The 21,913-nt window shown below is 37.1% G+C and overlaps 1 protein-coding gene across 14 annotated transcripts in view; it reads right to left on the bottom strand.

Annotated features, from left to right (window-relative positions):
• Positions 1-21,913, bottom strand: part of FAM184A (family with sequence similarity 184 member A) — a 123,565-nt gene that overhangs the window by 3,435 nt on the left and 98,217 nt on the right. For 8 of the 14 annotated variants that reach the window (XR_004267836.1, XR_004267837.1, XR_004267835.1 and 5 more), the window contains 5 exons: positions 18,253-18,380; positions 17,364-17,548; positions 16,461-16,607; positions 3,829-3,946; positions 1,649-1,753 (listed from right to left, as the gene is read on the bottom strand). Coding sequence is in view for 11 of the 14 variants with exons in the window: in XM_032274921.1 (XP_032130812.1) it covers positions 1,649-1,753; positions 3,829-3,946; positions 16,461-16,607; positions 17,364-17,548; positions 18,253-18,380 (683 nt within the window). In the remaining 3 variants the exon portion in view is untranslated. The remainder of the gene's footprint in view (positions 1-1,648; positions 1,754-3,828; positions 3,947-16,460; positions 16,608-17,363; positions 17,549-18,252; positions 18,381-21,913) is intronic. The other 6 variants (XM_032274924.1, XM_032274926.1, XM_032274931.1 and 3 more) reach the window with 3 other exon arrangements.

The raw sequence follows: 21,913 nt of genomic DNA, 5'->3' as shown, positions 1-21,913 counted from the left end.
ATAATAAAAGGAATATTTTTAGTATATCTCTTTTCCACAAGTCTTATAATTTTTCTTTATAATTAAAATCTTATTTCACCCTAATTTATGAATTTAAAAACTAAAACTAATATTCATTCACCAATTATTCACTCAGAGCTTTCTATCTGCCAGGCAGTATTTTAGACTCTGAGATATAGCAACATGCCTCTCTAGTCATTCTGTTTTAGAAAACATTCAAGTTTAAAGTTTGGAACACTTTTAACTTGTAAAGGAAGGATAGATTCAGTGTTCTTAATACAGAAGTTTCATGAGCTTTGAAAGGAAAATTTCTGGGTAAAAGCCTAATAAAGATTAGGTGTGATGAGAAACTTAATAAAATCTGAATTTAAAAAACAGCTTTACAACTATCACTTTTATTTATTCTACTATTGATTTCTGCCACAAGATTCATAATTCCTATGAAGCCAATATATATGTGTGTATGTGTGTGTATATATATACATATATTTAAAAAATCATTTATTCTTTATCACAGAATAATTTGTGGTGGCTTATAGGGAATGTGATAAAATTTTGCAACTGAACAAATATTTACTGAGTATCTACTATACTCAAAACATTATTGGAACCATGGGAAGCTAGGGTACAAAGATTTGTAAGACTTGGCCATGGCCATTTCACGGCTCTTCTATTTGTCCTAAGAAAGTAACAAGTATCAAAGTAAGTCATACTCAATTTTAATTGTTAAGAATGGTCATAAAGCCATGGAAAGTGGCAAACACCTGTAATCCCATCCACTTGGGAGCTGGAAGCAGGAGGATCACTTGAGCCCAAGTGTTTGAGACCAGCCTGAGCAACACAGTGAAAACCCATCTCCAAAATGAAAACAAAAAACCCAACCAAACCAAAAAGAATGGTCAGAAGACTGAGAGAAGTAAAGCCCTTCTATGATGATTGGTAGGCAACAAAATATATGTTCAACCCAAGGTCCATTAAGATATTAGGCCTTAAACCTTGAACAGCTGTTGGGTATCCAGGGGTGGAGTGTCTTTCTGGACTCCGTAGAGGATTGTGAGCAGTAAGAAAACGACAAGACCAGCACTCTGGGAGGCTGACGTGGGCAGATCACAAAGTCAAGAGATGGGGATCATCCTGGCTAACATAGTGAAACCCTGCCTCTATTAAAAATATGAAAAATTAGCCAGGCGTGGTGGCACATGCCTGTAATCCCAGCTACTCAGGAGGCTGACGCAGGAGAATCACTTGAACCCGGGAGGTGGAGGTTGCAGTGAGCCAAGATTGCACCACTGCACTCCAGCCTGGGTGACAGAGCGAGACTCCATCTCAAGCAAACAAACAAAAACAAAACAAAAACTACAAGTAATTGTCTTACAAAGAGCCAGAAGGTTAGTGTTCTTTGGAAATAAGAAAAAAGGTAGAACCAAGTTTTATAATTTTGGTAAAATATATTTCAAGGAGTAGGAGTATTATACAGTTTCATTCTGAAAATGAACATATAAATAATTCCTATGTTTTAGTACTAGATTATTAAATTTAAGAAAACATTTTTTGGGGAGCTTTATCCTATGCTGCTCCAAATATTTTCACCAAATTTTTAACCAACTTTTAAACCATATTCCTATTCTACAGTGTTTGCAGCACATACCTTAGTCAATGGATTAATAACACCAACAGTAGGACTTGAGTTAAATATTTTGTTGTAGTTAGTTTCTCGATTGACTAATTCCAGCTGATAAAATTTATTATCCTCCTATGCAAAAGAATTATAAACATCTTTTAAATATTTTCTATGGAATATTTTAAAAACATAAATGTAGAAATGCCATTTCATTTAAAATTTAATATAAACCTGAATGAAGATTTATAGACTTTGTTTAAAGACTTCTAGACCTGATTGCTGCTGTCTTAAGGAATGCTGGGTGGTAAGTTTTCAACACCTTTTAAACCCTATACTCAGGCACTTGACCCCTTTTCCTTCAAAAGTGGACCTAAATGTTTTATGTGGGCCCATCTCTGTTTCACAGGTCTCACTATGCAGTTTGGGCAGGTTTAACTTACATTCATGGGGCTCTGGGCATGACTGAATTGTTTCCACAGATGAGGATGATACTATATCATTAATCTTTATTTCTATTTTTTTTTATAGGTATGTGCCACCACAACCCGCTAATTTATCTTTATTTTTTTTTTTTTTTGGTGTATGCAGAGGTAAGGTCTCACTATGTCACCCAGGTGGGACTCAAACTTCTGCCCTCAAGCAGTCACCCGGCTTCAGCCTCCCAAAGTGGTGGGATTACAGGCATCAGCCATCATACCCAGCCTTATTACTCTTCAGTACTGTAAACAGATTTGATTGTATCTAACCTGAGATATTACTTTATGATAGCAATGGTAATCAGAGAACAGGGAAAAAGTGAATGCCCATATAGAGATAAAACCTTTACCTTTGGCTTCACCAACAAGACGGTGCTAATTAAGCAAGCAGAATGTGGGAAGGCCAGAAGTAAATACAACAGTGTATGGGAGAATGCAGGGCTGTGTTCTAGCAGAACTAGATTCTAGTGAAATCTAGAATTCTTTATGCCTGTCTTAGTCACCACTGCCATTCATGTCATTAATCTTGACATGAATGTCATGTGCCTCACAGCCCACAGAATCAGGTTGTTGTGGAAGGAGAATGGAACTACCCTTCGCTACATTACTGGCTCTTCCCTAATGAGCTGTGTTACTTTGGAAAGTTGCTTTACTGTATTCGCTATGAGGATAAAATACAATTATATCTGTAACATCTCTTCGGTAAGAACTGGGAATTAATAGCTATTTCTATGGAACACAGTTTCAATACATTTACCATGCTGCTGATTTCATGTGTGAAATATAATTTTCCATAAGTCTGCTGCTATCAGATGGAGCAATCTATAAGGCCTGTGCTCATGTTCACAATATGCAGAAAACTGGGTGACTGGTGGATTGAAGCAGCACACACTCATCTTTCCAAGGCCTGCTCCCAGATTCCATCTGTGATTCCCAATCTACTACCTGTTACTCTCAGCAGGAACTTTTAGTCTCAGACAACAGGCTACCTCTCCTAAATGCAAAAAGAGATGCATAGAGTAAAAAGGACTTCAGAAATAAATGTTGCTCTTATGCTCTTTTTGCATGCTAACGTCCACAGTGTTCAGCTGAAGAGATCAACAGTTAAAAAGTATATTAATTGTTAAATCTGTATTTCTTAGCTGATAAACTTCAGAGCCATTAAGAATCCATTGTTACTGACTTTCCAAGAGAGAACCTCAGTATTACTGACATTCTAAGAGAAAACATGCAACTTTTCTGAGGCTAGATTATGGAACACTTATTTTTCTATAGAGTAAAAATTTTGGATTAGTGTTTGCTAGGACACATTTTAGGAAATGAATATTCTCAACTTGTTAGCATACAATCCAGGCTAATACATGGATGTGCTGGTTTTTCCTTGCTAGCCAATCCTAATTCTACATGTGTGACACACGTGCATACACACACTTCAATGGTATATTAATTGTATACTGGCAGTGACATATTATTTAACATTCAATATATATTAAAAAGACTTTCTTTTAAAAAATATGAAAGACATACAATTCCCTTACCCTAAAGCCAAATTTAAATTTTAAAAATTATATTTACCTTTATTCATAAACATTTCAATAAACTTTCAATCAAAATGCACATGTTCTCTGTTTTCTACTTTCACTTAGGATTACTTAAAAATATTGTCCCATATTTTCCCAATCAGTATCTATTGATTAAAAACATGGTTAGACTAAAATCAAAATATCTTACAATTAGTTTCTTTATGATCTGGTCTCTTTCTGTAAGCATGGCTTTTAATTCTGTAATCATCTGTATATCTTCTGGTTTTGATTCTCTCATTAGATATTTTTCTTCCATTTCTTCTAATCTGAAAACAAGAAAGCCTTTAGCTCATTGATAACATTCTTCTATAATACCTACATTTAAAAAAATTAGTCTAGTTGAACACACACACAAATCTGAAATGAAATTTATTTTTTCCTTAAAACTTAAGCATAATGACATGACTGCTTCAAAAGCAGTAGTTATATATTCAAGGCTTTACAGGGGTAGATGAGATTATAAAACGCTTTGCAGGTTACTTTCTGAAGAAGTCATTGAAAGTCATTCAAGGGTATTTGGAGATAAGATGAAGAGTATATTTGGAGATAAGATCTGCAGAAGAAATTATATGTTGAATGATGCTAACCTGACAAATACAGGGTTGATACTAGAAAAGCAGGCTTACTATTACAAGTGCTTATCACAAATACAATATTGTGTGACAACATAAGTCTTGGTAACATATATAAAAAGGAAAAGAAACAAATACAGATGAAAGAAAAACAAAGGACACACATGTATGACATTTTTTTCTGGTTTATAGAAAATGAAGTTTAAAAATTCTTTATTATCAACCAATATATATATAAACTGTAAAAAAGGTTCATCAGGTAAGATAATTATGTTCCCTTCTAAACGTAATGATCCGAGGTGGTAATAGGCCTGAATGCCCTGAACACTAAAATAGGGGCCACTTTTTATGAGCAGATGACACATCCTGCTGAGTCTAAGAATACAGGATGGGGCAGACTGAAGAGAATACAAATGGAAACTGCTGGCTGAATTCCAGAAAAAGCACTTTCAATTTTAGAAAATGCAAATAATTAGAACAATTTAAAAAATCTTATTGTTTTCAGGATATAAAGGATAGAACTTAAGTTCAATAAAGTTATTGTTAATAAAGATTTTAAGAAAAATTATTCACTTGTGAATACTGAGTAACTTGTAGATGATCTATCTTCTAGATATCAGTTATATACTCCTTCTCCCACCCAAAACCCTATAGAGGTACCTGAATCTCAGCGTATCTGAGTGCCATAAAATCCCTCCACAAACTCAGCCCAAGCTAAAACTTAGAGATAATTTAATAGGCTCTCTATCCAGCCCCGTGGCTGAAGTTCTCAATTAGGGTGTCGGGAAGTACGAAGGCAATGAGGAAGCATGGAGTGAGGAAGTGATTTGTCTCAGGATCAGCTGGGACTTCATCAGATAGAACAGTGTGAGGTTAGTTGTACAACAGGGGTGTCCAATCTTTTGGTTTCCCTGGGTCACATTTAAAGAAGAATTGCCGGGCCGGGCGCGGTGGCTCAAGCCTGTAATCCCAGCACTTTGGGAGGCCGAGGCGGGTGGGTCACGAGGTCAAGAGATCGAGACCATCCTGGTCAACATGGTGAAACCCCGTCTCTACTAAAAATACAAAAAATTAGCTGGGCATGGTGGCACGTGCCTGTAATCCCAGCTACTCAGGAGGCTGAGGCAGGAGAATTGCCTGAACCCAGGAGGCGGAGGTTGCGGTGAGCCGAGATCGCGCCATTGCACTCCAGCCTGGGTAACAAGAGTGAAAACTCCGTCTCAAAAAAAAAGACAAAAAAAAAAGAAGAATTGCCTTCAGCCACACATAAAATACACTAACGATAGCTTTAAAAAAAAAAAGAAAAAAACTTATGATGTTTTAAGAAAGTTAAGAAAGTTTACAAATTTGTGTTGAGCCACATTCAAAGCCGTCTTGGGCTGCATATGCAGGCCGTGGGTTGAACAACTTTGTTGTACAATGTGTAAGTTCCACTATCTTTACTTTTGTTCTTTTGTGAAAACAGAGACCAAGTGAAAAATAATGTGATTCATTAAACTCACATAAAGTTAACCTTACATTTTATCCCAGTATGGCAGAGTTAACTCTTCCATATTTTATGGGCAAACATTTTAAGAAAGTTGGGAAATACTAATCTAGTCAAAGAAACAGTAATTTGGGTTTTATGTTGGAGAAGCCACAAGATGTCACTGGAACACTTTCTTTTATCATTAAAAGCAGAGTACAAAATTTATGAACTGCTTCCTGCAGCTGAGCAAGAATACTTGGTATAAATGGTAGCTAAACAACTAAATTTAAAGCCTATTTAAAATATTATTTCTATCTTTTTGTTCATTGAAAAGTTAAGGTAAAGTGAATCTAAAACAATCAGTTACAATCTCAACCACATTTTGCATAATAAAGGTCTGTCCCTGAACCCAAGTTGCAGTGTTTTTATTTAGCTTAAATATCCTTTGCCTATAGAATTATTATCAAACTTTTCTATAAAATATCTGATATAGTTTGGCTGTGTCCCAACCCAAATCTCATCTTGAACTGTAGTCCCCATAATCCCCATGTGTCATGGGAGAAACCTGGTTGGGGGTAATTAAATCATGGGAGCAGGTATACCCAAGCTGTTCTCATGATAGTGAGTTCTCAAAAGATCTGATGGTCTTATAAGGAAAATCTTTTCCCCCTTTGCTTGGCCTTTCTTCTTCCTGACACAATGTGAAGGACATGTTTGCTTCCCCTTCCGCCATGATTGTAAGTTTCCTGAGGCCTCTCTAGCCATGCTGAATTGTGAGTCAATTAAACCTCTTTCCTTTATAAATTACCCAGTCTCAGGCGTGTCTTTATTAGCAGCATGAGAATGGACTAATACAGTATTTTTACATCACCAAAAATGTTGAATAAGAAAAATACCAGGATATTAAATAGGAAAATATACTTGATTAAACAGAAAAAAACATAATCCATATAAACATAGGAAAACATTAAAGGAGAGAACAAGTAAGTAATATGACATAGATTTAACTTACAAATATATTTCAATAATTACTAGTCTTTCAAAATTCTTATAGAAAGAAAACTTGGTACTATTCCAACATCCCTTTCAAGTCAAGAGTAGTCAACATTTTCTCTTTCTTCAGTTGCTGCAGGCAGCTCCCGAAACCAGCACTGCTTCTAAAATTTAGTCCAGGTGTGAACAACCGGTGATACAATTTTTTTTTTTTAAATTATACTTTAAGTTCTGGGATACATGTGCAGAACATGCAAATTTGTTACATAGGTATACAGCTGCCATGGTGGTTTCTGCACCCATCAAACCATCATTTACATTAGGTATTTCTCCTAATACTATCCCTCCCCCTTTCTCCCACCCGACAGGCCCTGGTGTGTGATGTTTCCCTCCCTGTGCCCACATGTTGTCATTGTTCAACTCCCATTTACAAGTGATAACATGCAGTGTTTGGTTTTCTGTTCCTGGATACACAGTTGTTTTTAAGTTTGTTCTTTAATCTTTCTAATCACAAGAAAAAAGTTGTTTGGGTCTATATATCTTAAATGGCCTTCATTTACTTATGTTTATTAACTCTATTTCACAACAGGTAGGCCTTCAGCATAAATGCTAGCTAAAATCTAATAACGTTTTATTTTCACAAAATTTACATTTATATAATTATAGCTTAGCTTCTATTTAGAATAAAGGATAAAATTTTTCAGTAGTGATAAATGTTCTACTGTAGTGTTATTAAGTTTTCCTGTTAAACATTTAGGTTAAAATGAGCCAATTAAAAATATTAAGATAATAATATTGTAAGGAGCCAGAAACGACCCAATTCCCAAGGATGTGTATGAATGATTAAAGCCTGGGAAATGCCGCCTTGAGAGTACCACACAATTATAGCCTTTTACTCAAATTTTACATATTTCCATTAAAAGTGATAGAAGAAAGAAGAGAAAGGGGGTAAAAGGGAGAAAGGAGAAGTAGAACATATGAAATTACCAATTAGGGCCACTGATGGATTCACACCAGGCATGCATGCCCTGCTTTCTTTGGCTCTGAGAATATACAGGTCAATGTCTATGATTCATGGACAAAACAGGCCTTAATTACAAATGCCTAAAAACCTGTATACAAAGTTTCCAAGTTATAGTCCTATTAACAACAAACAAAAGGCTAAAAAAAATCAGTGAATTTTAGAGCCAAAAATCGTATACTATTGTTTCAAAACCAAACATTAGCATATTATGCACACATATATTCTAGAACTTCAATTTTATAACAATGAAAAAACTCTATTATATCATCATTTTCTACACTCTTAAAGGAAATACAGCAATTGTAGCCCTTTAATGCTGAACCTTTCTTTTCCCATAAATTACACACAGACTCTGATTTGTGACAAGACTACTTCCGTATCTCACAAAGCTTACAAAAATAACCTGAATTGAGAGAGATCCAAGATGGCCTACTAGCAGCAGCTCAGGATTACAGCTCCCAGTGAAGGTGCAAGGAGTGAGTGGACGCCAGACTTCCAATTGAATTTTTGTTGCCTACGGACTAGGAGACTCCCAGTGGAGGATCCGGCGCAGCTGTTTTGCCGGCATCCTGCGGTTCTCAGTGTGGAGTATGCGGGACTGGGTGCCCTTTTAGTTGGCATTTGGAGCTCTGGGAAGGCAGAGTCACCCATTCAGCTGATTGAAAAGGGAACTGAAGCCGGGAGCCAGACCGGGAGGTTCCCAGGCAGAAAAGCGCCACGAAATCTCAGCGCCGCTGTTTTAGCAGGGCGGGAAATTGCATAGATCCCAGCGCCTTTTTGGCGGGCGACTGGGGCACCTGGGAGAGAATCAACCATTCAATTAGGAAAAGAAAAAAAGGGGGCTCCAAAGTGGGGAGCCAGGTGATCAGGCTTGGCTGGTCCCACCCCCACAAAAAAACAGCAATTGGAAATGCTGACATTAAGAGTTTCACAGCAAGCACAGCTGAACCCCGGAAGGTCCAGCTCTGTGGGGGAGGGGCGTCTGCCGAAGGAAAACAGAAACAGAGATAACATCACCACCAACAAGCTGGACGTCCACTGAGACCCAATCTGAAAGTCGGCAATTACAAAGACGACAGGTGGATAAATACACAAAGATGGTAAGAAACCAGCGCAAAAAGGATGAAAACATCCGAAACCAGAATGCCTCTCCTCCTTCAGGGGATCGCAGCTCCTCATCAGCAAGGGAACAAGGCCTGATGGAGAATGAGTGTGATGAATTCTCAGAATCAGACTTCAGAAGGTGATTAATAAGAAACTTCTGTGAGCTAAAAGAACATGTTCTAACCCAATGCAAAGAAACTAAGAACCTTGAAAAAAGGTTTGACGAAATGCTAACGGGCATAGACAATTTAGAGAGGAATATAAGTGAATTAATGGAGCTGAAAAACACAATACAAGAACTTTGCAAAGTATGCACAAGTTTTAACAGTCGAATGACCAAGCAGAAGAAAGGATATCAGAGGTCGAAGACCAACTCAATGAAATAAAATGAGAAGACAAGATTAGAGAAAAAAGGATAAAAAGGAATGAGCAAAGTTTCCAAGAAATATGGGACTATGTGAAAAGACCTAATCTACGTTTGATAGGTGTACCTGAATGTGACAAAGAGAATGAATCCAAGTTGGAAAATATTCTTCAGGATATTATTCAGGAAAACTTTCCCAACCTAGCAAGGCAGGACAATATTCAAGTCCAGGTAATACAGAGACCACAAAGATATTCCTCAAGAAGAGCAACCCTAAGGCACATAATTGTCAGATTCATCAGGGTTGAAATGAAGGAGAAAATGCTAAGGGCAGCCAGAGTGAAAGGTCAGGTTACCCACAAAGGGGAGCCTATCAGACTCACAGCAGATCTCTCAGCAGAAACCCTACAAGCCAGAAGAGAGTGGGGGGTCAATATTCAACATCCTTGAAGAAAAGAACTTTCAACCCAGAATTTCATATCCAGCCAAACTAAGCTTCATAAGTGAAGGAAAAATAAAATCTTTTGTGAACAAGCAAGTACTCAGAGATTTCATCACCACCAGGCCTGCTTTACAAGAGCTTCTGAAAGAAGCATAGAAAGGAAGGACCAGTATCAGCCATTCCAAAAATATACCAAAAGGTAAAGAGCATCAACATAATGAAGAATCTACATCAACTAATGGGCAAAACAGCCAGCTAGCATCAAATGGCAGTATTAGACTCACATATATTAATCCTAATTAGATTAATGGCAGTATTAGACTCACTTTATTAATCCCAAATTTAAATCGATTAAATGCCCCAATCGAAAGACACAGACAGGCAAATTGGACAAAAAGGCAAAACCCATCGGTATGCTGCATCCAGACCCATCTCACATGCAAGGATACACAAAGACTCAAAACAAAGGGATGGAGGAAGATTTACTAACCAAATGGAGAGCAAAAAATATAAATAAAAATAAAAAGCAGGAGTTGAAATTCTCGCCTCTGATAAAATAGACTTTATAGCAACAAAGATCAAAAGAGGCAAAGGACATTACATAATGGTAAAAGGATCAATGCAACAAGAAGAACTAATGATCCTAAATATATATGCACCCAATACAGGAGCACCCAGATACATAAGGCAAGTTCTTAATGACTTTTAAAGAGACTTAGACTCCCACACAACAATAGTGGAAGACTTTAACAACACATTGTCAATATTAGACAGATCGACAAGACAGAAAATTAACAAGGATATCCAGGACTTGAACTCAGACCTGGAACAAATAAACTTAATAAACATTTACAGAACTCTCCACCCCAAATCCACAAAACATACATTCTTATCAGTACCACATCACACCTACTCTAAAAGTGATTACATAACTGGAAGTAAGTCGCTCCTCAGTAATTGCATAGCATTTGACAGGTTTAAATGAAATATTGGTTGGCTGCTTGTTTGTTATTTCCTCCCTTATTCCTTCCTGTTTTTATTGTTAAGCACAATTATTGGAATAAAAGAGGTTTTCAATACTCATTTTTACTGCATTTTTAGACTGCATTCTAGCCTGGGCAATAAAGCAAGACTCCTGTTCTCTCTCCCTCTTTCTCTTCCATTCTTTTTTTTTTTCTTTCTTTCTTTCTCTCTCTCTTTTTTCTCTCTCAAAAAAAAAAACAAAAAACAAAAAAAAAACCTGAATGGTAAATTAGGAATCAAATGGCAACAACAACAAAAGTTATTTGAGTATTATACATAAAAGGACTTGAAACTTAAAAAAAAAAAAATAAGTAATTCAGGTATGATGGAGTGCTTCTTTTCAATTGGGGATTACTGACCTATTTAAAATCTGAGTCCAGAAAGTCCACATTTCTCTCAAGAAGAAATTATCTTTTGTTAAGTAAACCTAAACAATCAATAGTAATCTCAGAACCACCTTTTTTTTTAACATAATAAAAGATCAGCCATGACCTCAAGTTATAGAGAATGTTTCATTTAGGTTAAACTTTCTTTACTTATAGAGTAAATCATTTAGATAAAATCAAATAGCCCATTCTCTCATTTGTTTCTAAGACCAGAATCAGCACATTTTTAAGTTTTTACTACTATTTCACTGAAAAATAAAATTTCTATAAAAGTCACTGAAAATCGAACACTAATTTCCAGCACCAGAGAAGACAATTTCTAATAATCATCATTCTATAAGCAATATAGACCTCATCACCATTTCTACAATACTTATAGATTTATGGGGTATTTTCTTTTCTTTTTTTAATAACAAACTTGAAATAATGTAACATAAAAGTAAATTCCTTAAACACAAAATTTAAATATTAATGTTGATAGTGATATTAATTTTTTTTTTTAGAAGAATGAGAGAAAGAAAGAAAAAGAATAAAAAAAAAAGAAAAAGAATAAAGGAAAGGAAGAAAGAGGAAGAGGAAGAGGGAGAGAGAACAGGGGTGTTGCTTTATTGCCCGGGCTAGAATGCAGTCTAAAACTTGGGTATGCCTGTAATTGTGTTTAATAATAGAGACAGTGAAAAAAAAAAAAAAAAAAAAAGAGGGAAGAAAATAATTAACAAGCAGCCAACCAATATTTCATTTAAACCTGTAAATACGTGTGATGTAGCACTGATAAGAGTGTATATTTTGTGTATTTAAAGTGGAGAGTTCTATGAATGTTAATTAAGTCTACTTGTTCCGGATCTGAGTTCAAGTCCTAAATATCGATGTTAACGTTCTGTCTCATTGATCTATCTAATATTGATGTTGAAGTCTTCCACTATTATTGTGTGGGAGTCCAAGTCTCTTTATAAGTCTTACATATCTGGGTATTTCTGTATTGGGTGCATATATATTTAGGATCTTTAGCTCTTCTTGTTACATTGATCCTTTTATCTTTATGTAATACCCTTCTTTGCTTCTTTTGATCTTTGTTGCTTTGAAATCTATTTTATCAGCAAAAATTGCAACTCCTGCTTTCTCTTTATTTATTTTAGCTCTCCATTTGGTTGGTAAATTTTTCTCCATCCCTTTGTTTTGAGTCTTTGTGTATCCTTGCGTGTGAGATGGATCTGGATATAGCATACCAACGGGTCTTGGCTTTTTTTGCCTGTCTGTGTCTTTGGATTGGAGGATTTAGTCAATTTAAATTTAGAATTAATAACATATATGTGTGTTTGATACTGTCATTTAATGTTAGCTGGCTGTTTTGCCCATTAGTTGATGCAATTTCTTAATTATGTTGATGTTCTTTATTTTTTGGTATTTTTTAGAAAGGCTGATACTGGTTGTTCCTTTCTGTTTGTAGTGGTTCTTTCAGAAGCTCTTGTAAAGCAGGCCTGCTGGTGATGAAATCTCTGAGTGCTTGCTTGTTCACAAAAGATTTTATTTTTCCTTCACTTATGAAGCTTAGTTTGGCTGGATGTAAAATTCTGGGTTGAAAGTTCTTTTCTTTAAGGATGTTGAATATTGGCCCCCACTCTCTTCTGTCTTGTAGGGTTTCTGTTGAGAGATCTGCTGTAAGTCTGATGGGCTTCCCTTTATGGGTAACCTGACCTTTCTCACTGGCTGCCCTCAGTATTTTCTCTTTCATTTCAACCCTGGTGAATCTGGCGATTATGTGCCTTGAGGTTGGTCTTCTTGAGGAATATCTTTGTGGTGTTCTCTGTATTTCCTGGAGTTGAATATTGTCCTGCCTTGCTAGGTTGGGAAAGTTTTCCTGAATAATATCCTAAAGCGTATTTTCCAGCTTGGATTGATTCTCTTCGTCACATTCAGGTACACCTATCAAACGTAGATTAGGTCTTTTCACATAGTCCCATATTTCTTGGAGACTTTGCTCGTTCTTTTTTTTATCCTTTTTCTCTAATCTTGTCTTTTTGTTTTATTTCATGAAGTTGGTCTTCGACCTCTGATATCTTTTCTGCTTGATCAATTTGGCTGTTAAAACTTGTGCATTTAAAAAAAAAAAAAAAAAAAAAAACTTGTGCATAGTTCGCTAAGTTCTCATGTTGTATTTTTCAGCTCCATTAATTCACTTATATTCCTCTCTAAATTGTGTGTTATTGTTAACGTTTCGTCAAACCTTTTTTCAAAGTTCTTAGTTTCTTTGCATTGGGTTAGAACAAGTTCTTTTAATTCCCAGAAGTTTCTTATCATCCACTTTTTAAAGCCAGCTTCTGCTAATGGAACACAGTCTTTCTCCATCAGGTCTTGTTTTGTTGCTGATGAGGAACTGTGATCCCCTGTAGAGGGAGAGGCATTCTGATTTTGGGTATTCTCAGCCTTTTTAGGCTGTTTTTTTCCCTTCGTTATAAATTTATCCATCTGTGGTCTTTATAATTACCGTCTTTATAGTCGGGTTTCTGAATGGACGTCCAACTTGTTGATTCCCGGTGCTAGAATCTGAGCAACCTACTACGCCGGCCAAAACAGCGGCTTTAAGATTGATGGTGCTTTTCTGACTCTGCACCAAGAACCGCCACACCAAGGCAGCGGCAAAACCGACTCACCGACCTCAAGAGTCGCGCTGGCGACACGTGGGGCTCCTCCTCTGGGAATCTCCTGGTGCGTGAGCAACAAAAATTGATCTGAAAGTGTGGCATCCTCTCGTTCTCTGCTCTTTCAGTGGGAGCTGCAATCCCAAGCTGCTAGTGATCAGCCATCTTGGATCTCTCTCCAGATTTATGGGGTATTTTCCATCCTTTACATGTGTTGCCCCACCCTTCCCTCTCTAGGAGGAGAGTCCAACAGGATTTGGGGCAGAAGCAGAAGCAAGAAGCTGCAGCTGCCCCAAAGCTTCCTCAGCAGCATGCTTTGGCCTGCCAGACTACACTATGTCCCTTGAGTTTCCACCACCAACACCTTCTAGGAATCCACAAGACTCTTCTGATTTCGAAGTTCTAAAGCCAAGGTGCAGTTGATAAGGAGCTCAATAGAATCCCCTAGTCCTTTGGAACAGGGTGGGAACAATTCATATATTGTTTCCCACAGCTTCATAAGTTGGAACCAACTCTCCCTGCTAACTACCTGCCTAAATCCAAACCATTCAGCAGATCCAAGCAGGCTGCATTTAAAGATATGGAACAGAAACAACCAATTATCTAAAACTATGCTTTCTAACATTGTGGCCATTAGTCTGCATATGGCTATTTACATTTAAATTAATTAAAATTAAATGAAATTTAAAAATTCAGTTCTTCAGTTATGGTAACCACAGTTCGTGTTCAGTAGCCATTTTTGGGTAAAAGCTACTAACCTGGACAGAGTGGATACAAAATATTTTCATTACCACAATCTATTGGACAGTGCTGGTCGAAAAAAAATTTGATATGTGTTTGTTTTTAACTAAAGGAGTAAACACCTAAAGCTAGAGGGTAATTACATGCTGGCAGTAGGTTTCTGGTGAAAAAAAAAGCATGGTTGGTTAGCATGGACCCAACTGGAAACATAAAATGAAAGGAGGGTCTAGAAAAGCAGATATTTTACTTAAAGGTAAATAATTCTTCAATTATTAAAAATGATCATAAAACAAAAAACTAAGTTATTTGCTACCTACTGAAGATTTATAATATGCAAAACCATATGCGACAGAGTAAAGCAAAAACAAGGACACACCATTACTCTTTGTAAATTAATGTTCCTAAGGAGACAGGACACACAGACAGACTGATGTTATTCTTTATGTGACCATGATTTTTCAGAGAATCAATTAGGGGATGCCAAAATTTCAGTCTCTGTCTGATGAATAACTCTGAGGCCAGGAAAAAATGACAGCCAAGGAACTGAGGTCTATTGTACATCATTTCTGCAAAAGTATGAGGTTACGAGGCCCAAAAGGATTTAATAACAGCAAACACCAAAATCAGAGTGATCAGGGGAGTAACACAAGTTTCCTCACCATTTAAAGGCAACTTCAAAAAGTGGTAAATATGATGGGGAAAGAATCATAAAATTCATTCATGAAACATTTGTAGGGTGTTTAACTAACATGAAGATTCTGAATATGTCCATCAGAAAGAGAAACTCATCTCAGAGCATACTCAAGTAAATAACCACTGGGGACCTTTTTCTGCTGTGGCTTAAGTGAATATGTGTGTGTCTATGTATGTGTGGTGGTGGTACCTATGTATGTAACAATCTTTACTGTGCGACTAAATTGGTCACATAAATGACATAAAAGAAAATAATTTTTAGATTTGAGGATAATACTTAAACAGTAACAACAAAGGAGGTTATTCTAGACTGTAGAGGACAACACAGGGAACCAAGAAAATCCACTAGGCTGATAAAAAGACAGTAGATGGAATAAGGAATAAGGGTTGATGTTGCATGATGTGGAATAAGGCACATGGGAGCTACAAGTTTACATTTGACTTTGACATGAAGGAAAATGGGATTAGTCACTAACTGTGACTTTAATGAAGTATGTGGATTATATATTTGATTGGAAGAGGAGAGACTAAAGGTGAAAAAATTATTAGCAGCAGCTTAGAGTAGATTAATTCTGAAATAACTTATGTTGGACCAGGGTTTAGGCCACAGAGATGGACTGAGTAGAAACTGTATTAGCTATATCAGTTTATAAGTATCATAAGTATCTAGGAAAGGAGTTATTAAATGTTTTCAAAGAACATTAAGAATTACAAATTTTGGTTTTAACGATATCATAGTTACTATATATAAGTAGTAACTTTATTTGTAACGTTTTTCCTTTATTGATTTTTAAAATCATAAGACGATTAAATGCTTGTTGTAGAAATTTAAACAATACGTAAGTAGAGTACATAAAAAGAAAGTCTGCTCTTTCTCATCTCCAGTACCTCTTAATCCATTCTTTTGAGGGAACCATTACTATTAAAAGTTGGTATTTGTTAAAATATTTTGATATTTTTGCAAAATATACATTGTTAGTGTGTATATAGGATCATAATAGTCCTATTGTTCACTATATATTCTTTTTAGATAACACATAATAGCCATAGTTTCAGTTTTCACCATGGCATAATAGTTCATGATCATAAGGGACATTCTTTAGGTAAGTACTGTTCTAGCAGAACTGTTGCAGTCTCAGTTGATAAAACATCATTTGACTGGCTCATCCTAATTAAAGAACATATAGCACTGGAATTACCATCTGTAACATAGCACTAAAATTTTCTTTTTAAAGTATCCTTTTTATTAGAGTCAAAATACAGCTAATTTGAGATTAAACTTAGCAGTCCTAAATTTATTATCCACATATGAATTTTCTCATATAACTTACGACACTTGTAAAGCTGCATTTATTTTCTTGAGTAGCTCGCTAGTCTGATTAAAATTTGCCCGCATGATATTTTTCTCTCTGAGGTGGTCTGCTGTCATGACATCCAACTCTTTTTCAAGCCTCTTGTTTAAATCTTGTTCATGCAACCTGTTTAATTTATTTTTAGTTAAGAAAATGTTATTCTGAAGTCAAGCTTTCAAAACTTTCTATTATTCTACCAGATTTGAAACGGTTTTTGGTATAATATACAGAAAATTAATGTAAATAGCCTAAATTAAGCTACTTACTTTCTGCTATAAACTTCCGGCTTTGTTAAAGTTGTCTCCTTTAATGCTTTTTCTTTTTTTTTTTCTTTTTTTTTTTTGAGACGGAGTTTCGCTTTTGTTACCCAGGCTGAAGTGCAATGGCGCGACCTCGGCTCACCGCAACCTCCGCCTCCTGGGTTCAGGCAATTCTCCTGCCTCAGCCTCCTGAGTAGCTGGGACTACAGGCACGCGCCACCATGCCCAGCTAATTTTTTGTAGTTTTAGTAGAGACGGGGTTTCACCGTGTTGACCAGGATGGTCTCGATCTCTTGACCTCGTGATCCACCCGCCTCGGCCTCCCAAAGTGCTGGGATTACAGGTGTGAGCCACCGCGCCCGGCCTTAATGCTTTTTCAAATATCATTTTAAAAAGATTTCAGTTAATTATATACAATTTCCAATGAATACATCATTCAGGATATAAACATTTCATCTGTGTTCTACATTATAATATAGTCATCAAATAAAGTAAAAAGTAGTCTTCAATATTTTACTAGAAAGGCAGTCTAGTCACAAAAATAGGCATAGATTAGTAAATTTCAGCACAACAGTTTTTCAGATCACATTGCATATTCTTTCTGTTGTAACTAATGGCATACCTCATCTGTTGGTTAGATTCACTTCGTATTCTGAGAATTTCTTTCCCCTTAAATTCCAGTTCTTTGGTTAGGGCACTTATATTCTCATGAAGGTGCTGAACCTCCTTATCCAGTTCAGAGATGTGATGCTCTCTGTGTCTTAATTCGTCTTGTAAATCTGTTATTCTACACATGTGCTCCTTACTCTGTAAAAAACAAGTACTTTTTAGAAGTTTTCTACATATTTGATTTCTGTGTTTATCTGTGGGGAAGAAAATGACATACTGGAGTGTCAAATGTAATCACTCTGACATTGCTTCTTCAAGAGCAAACTGCTGAAATGAGAAAACCTCAAGGCCTCTCCTCTTTCCATACATATAAGAAGTATGTATATGAATATAGCTTCAATGACGTCAGGTTGTAAGGAACCCAAAAGATCAAAGACATCTCTTTCATTTTACAGATGAGAAAACCAACACCCAAAGATGATTTATAATCAGTGGCTGAGTTGAGACTAGAACACAGGGCTCTTACATTCTCAGTAAGTTTTATATGATTTTGAAGAATAATTGTGGCACCATTGCCTATAATCTAAAAAGAATGTGCATCTATAAGAGGCCCTCCTAAAGCACATACATCCTATGGCTTAGAAAGCAGACTTCGTTTAGTGCTGCTCTAGCAGTTATCTGACAGTTAAGCTCCTTTCTGTGATCATGCCACTCCACTCCAGCCTCAGTGACAAAGTGAGACCCAGTCTTGAATAAATAAAAAAATAAAATAAAGCTCTTCAACATAAATAGAATGTGATCACTAGTGAAAATAAGAGTTATTACAAAATAATTTTCAGAAAATTATGAACATTCAATCTATTCACATTTAAGAAATCAGAGTACAGAATACTCCTACTTACCTGTCTTCTGCTGATGTCTATGCTTCTCTCTAATTCCATTTTAGCAGCTGCCAATTCTTGATGATGATTATGCCGTAACAAATCAATTGCAGCTGCATGTTGATGGTTGAGTTCTGAGCGCAAGGAAGCTGGAATTGCAAGGCAAAAAAAGTAAGCTTGGCACATTTAAAAAATATTATCAATACTTTAGATCAAAATTATTGAAGTCAAAATATATTATTTTACAAAATAGAACACTTGTATATGTTCATTAAATTACTACTAGATTATGAACTATCATAAATTTAAATATTGTAGACTACAATATACTATCATGAATGTAAAGTTAATCTAGCTTTGATAAGGATATAAAAAATTTCAAATGTCTGGGTGGATCAAGGTTTTGGTTTGTTTTATTTTGAGACACAGTCTCACTCTGTTGCCCAGGCTGGAGTTCAGTGGCATGATCTCAGCTCACTGCAAACTCAGCCTACCCGGTTCAAGTGATTCTTCTTCCTCAGCTTCCTGAGTAGTTGGGATTACTGACACATGCCACCACACCCAGCTAATTTTTGTATTTTTAGTAAAGACAGGATTTTACCATGTTGGTCACGCTGGACTTGAACTCCTGACCTCATAATCCACCCTCCTTTGCCTCCCAAAGTGCTGGGATTACAGCCATGAGCCACTGTGCCTACATGCTTTCAGTATGTAGGTAAAGTGCTAATGAAGATGATATATTTTTTTCTTTTGAGTCGGAGTTTCGTTCTTGTTGCCCAGGCTGGAGTGCAATGGCGCAATCTCGGCTCACCGCAACCTCCGCCTCCTGGGTTCAGGCAATTCTCCTGCCTCAGCCTCCTGAGTAGCTGGGATTACAGGCACATGCCACCATGCCCAGCTAATTTTTTGTAGTTTATAGTAGAGATGGGGTTTCACCATTTTGACCAGGATGGTCTCAATCTCTTGACCTCGTGATCCACCCGCCTCGGCCTCCCAAAGTGCTGGGATTACAGGCGTGAGCCACCGTGCCCGGTGAAGATAATGTATTTTTAACTCATCTCTTTCACTATTAGAGTAATAGAATTCGGCCGGGGCGGTGGCTCACGACTGCAATCCCAGCACTTTGGGAGGCCAAGGCAGTTGGATCACCTGAGGTCAGGAATTCAAGATCAGCCTGGCCAACATGGTGAAACTCGTCTCTACTAAAAATACAAAAAATTAGCTGGGTGTGGTGGCGGGCGCCTGTAATCCCAGCTACTCAGGAGGCTAAGACAGAAGAAGTGCGTGAATCCGGGAGGTGGACATTGTAGTGAGCCAAGGTCACACCATTGCACTCCAGCCTGGGCGACAGAAAGAATAACATTTTAGAGTTTAATAGTACCATAACAAATATTTAGGAGGCAACTTCTCACCCAAATAAAAATTCTTCAATAATATCCCTAAAGGAGCCTGGTTGGTCAATGTTTTTAGTGATCTAAAGGTCACCACCTTCGTTTGAGTTTGGGATTATTTCATACAGTCTATAAACATTTATTGAACGCCAGGCACTATTCTAAGAGAGAATAAAGTATGACAGAAACTTCATAATTGCATAGGGTTGAGCGGAAGACATTATGCCAGAAAACTAAGTAGGATATCAGAGATGACAACTATTAGGTATGATAAAAGCACGGTAATGCAAGAACCCAGATTTTCTAGGAAAGGGAAACTGGGGAAGGGAATTGTCACAGTAACTGTTTGAAAGACAGGGTCAGAGTTCTCCAAGTAGAGAAGGAAAATGCATTCAGGAAGAAGGGATATCATATGTAAAAGCAGAAAGAGCCTGGTCTGTCTGGCAAACTCTAAGAGGGTTGGTATGGCAGGAGGCCACAGTGCATATGGTCATACTGGAAAGAAAATGGAATCTAAAGGGAGAAAATTTTAGTACAAAATGATTTTCATTTTAACCTAAGGCTCACAGTTCTCAAACTGTGATACGTGTGGCGGTATGCATGAAGGAACTTGCGAGAATGCACATGATCATCTTCTGAAACATGAATTTTACTTTAAGATTTTTGGAAAATCCACTAATTATATATTACATAAACAGAGATTTAAGTGAGTAAAATACACATTTATAAATTTTAAGTGAAAACATGAGACTTCAAAGACAAGTTGTGCTTGTAGCTAGCCAATTCAGGTCTTCTCTTGAGACCACCGTGTAAAGCCTAAGTTGTTTCCCCTGGTGTTAAGGGCTTCTTCGGCAGGAAACCATGACACACACTAAGGTAGGACATGGGGAATCACTGAAAGATTTGAAGTGGGTTGTCATATGGTGAGATTTGAGCATTACAAAGTTTACCATGACTGGAGTCTAGAGAATTTACCGCAGGAAAGGAGATATGCAAGGATATGGCAATAATCCAGGCAAGAAATGATACAGCCAAAATCTAAGTATGGCAGAGGACTAAAGAAAAGGAAACAAATAAAAGAAATGTTTAAGAAGAGGGAGTGACAGGATGTGGCAGTGAAAGAAAAAGAGTCAGCCGGGCATGGTGGTTCACACCTGTAATCTCAACACTTTGGAAGGATGAAGCAGGTGGATCACCTGAAGTCAGGCGTTCGAGACCAAAGATGATTTATGTGAGGATGTTGGTGAGGATGTGAGCAAAATTTATATAATGCTAATAGGGATGTAAAATGGTATAGTCACTCTAGAAAACGTTTGACAGTTTGTTGTCAAACTACACATGCAACTGCCATATGACCCAGCAACCGCACTTCTGGGCACTTTCCCAGAGACATAAAAACTTATGTTTATATTAAATTTGTATATGAATGTTTATAGCAGCTTTATTTGTAACAGCTAAGAACTAAAAGTTCAGGTGATCTTTAACGGGTAAAACAAACTATGGTGGAACAATACCATAGAATACTACTTGGCAATAAAAAGAAACAAACTATTGATAAACACAGTAGCCTGGATGACTTCAGAGAATCATGCTGAGTGAAAAAAGGCGAACCTCTACATGCTAAATACTACTGGGCATGGTGGTTCACACCTGTAATCCCAGCACTTTGGAAGGCTGAGACCCACAGATCATTTGAGGCCTGGAGTTCAAGACCAGCTTGTGCAACATGGCGAAACTCTGCCTACAAAAAATACAAAAATTAGCTGGGGGTGACAGCACATGCTTATAGTCCCAACTACTTAGGAGGCTGAGACAGGAGGATCGCTTGAACCTGGGAGGCAGAGGTTGCAGTGAGCTGAGATTATCACTGCACTCCTAGCCTGGGCGACAGAGCGAGACTCTATCCCTTCTCCCCAAAAAAGTTAATTATTGTATGATTCCATGTGTAGAATTAGAGCATTCTTTTTTCTTTTTTTCCTTCTTTTTGAGATAGAGTCTCACTGTGTTACAGGCTGGAGTGCAATGGCACAATTTCGATTCACTGCAACCTCTGCCTCCTAGGTTCATGCGATTCTCCCGCCTCAGCCTCCTGAGTAGCCGAGACTACAGGCAGGTGCCACCACACCCAGCTAATTTTTGTATTTTTAAAATAGAGACGGGGTTTCACCATATTGGCCAAGATGGTCTGGAACTCTTGATCTTGTGATCCTCCTGCATTGGCCTCCCAAAGTGCTGGGATTACAGGTGTGAGCCACCATGCCCAGCCCCAAATTACAGCATACTTAACCTGA

This window comes from Sapajus apella, unplaced genomic scaffold, assembly GCF_009761245.1.
Source record: "Sapajus apella isolate SASKATOON/1434 unplaced genomic scaffold, GSC_monkey_1.0 scaffold6, whole genome shotgun sequence".
In the NCBI taxonomy this organism is placed as follows: domain Eukaryota; kingdom Metazoa; phylum Chordata; class Mammalia; order Primates; family Cebidae; genus Sapajus; species Sapajus apella.
The sequence above is the reverse complement of the archived record's forward strand: the minus strand, read 5'-3'. Positions and strand labels throughout refer to the sequence as shown.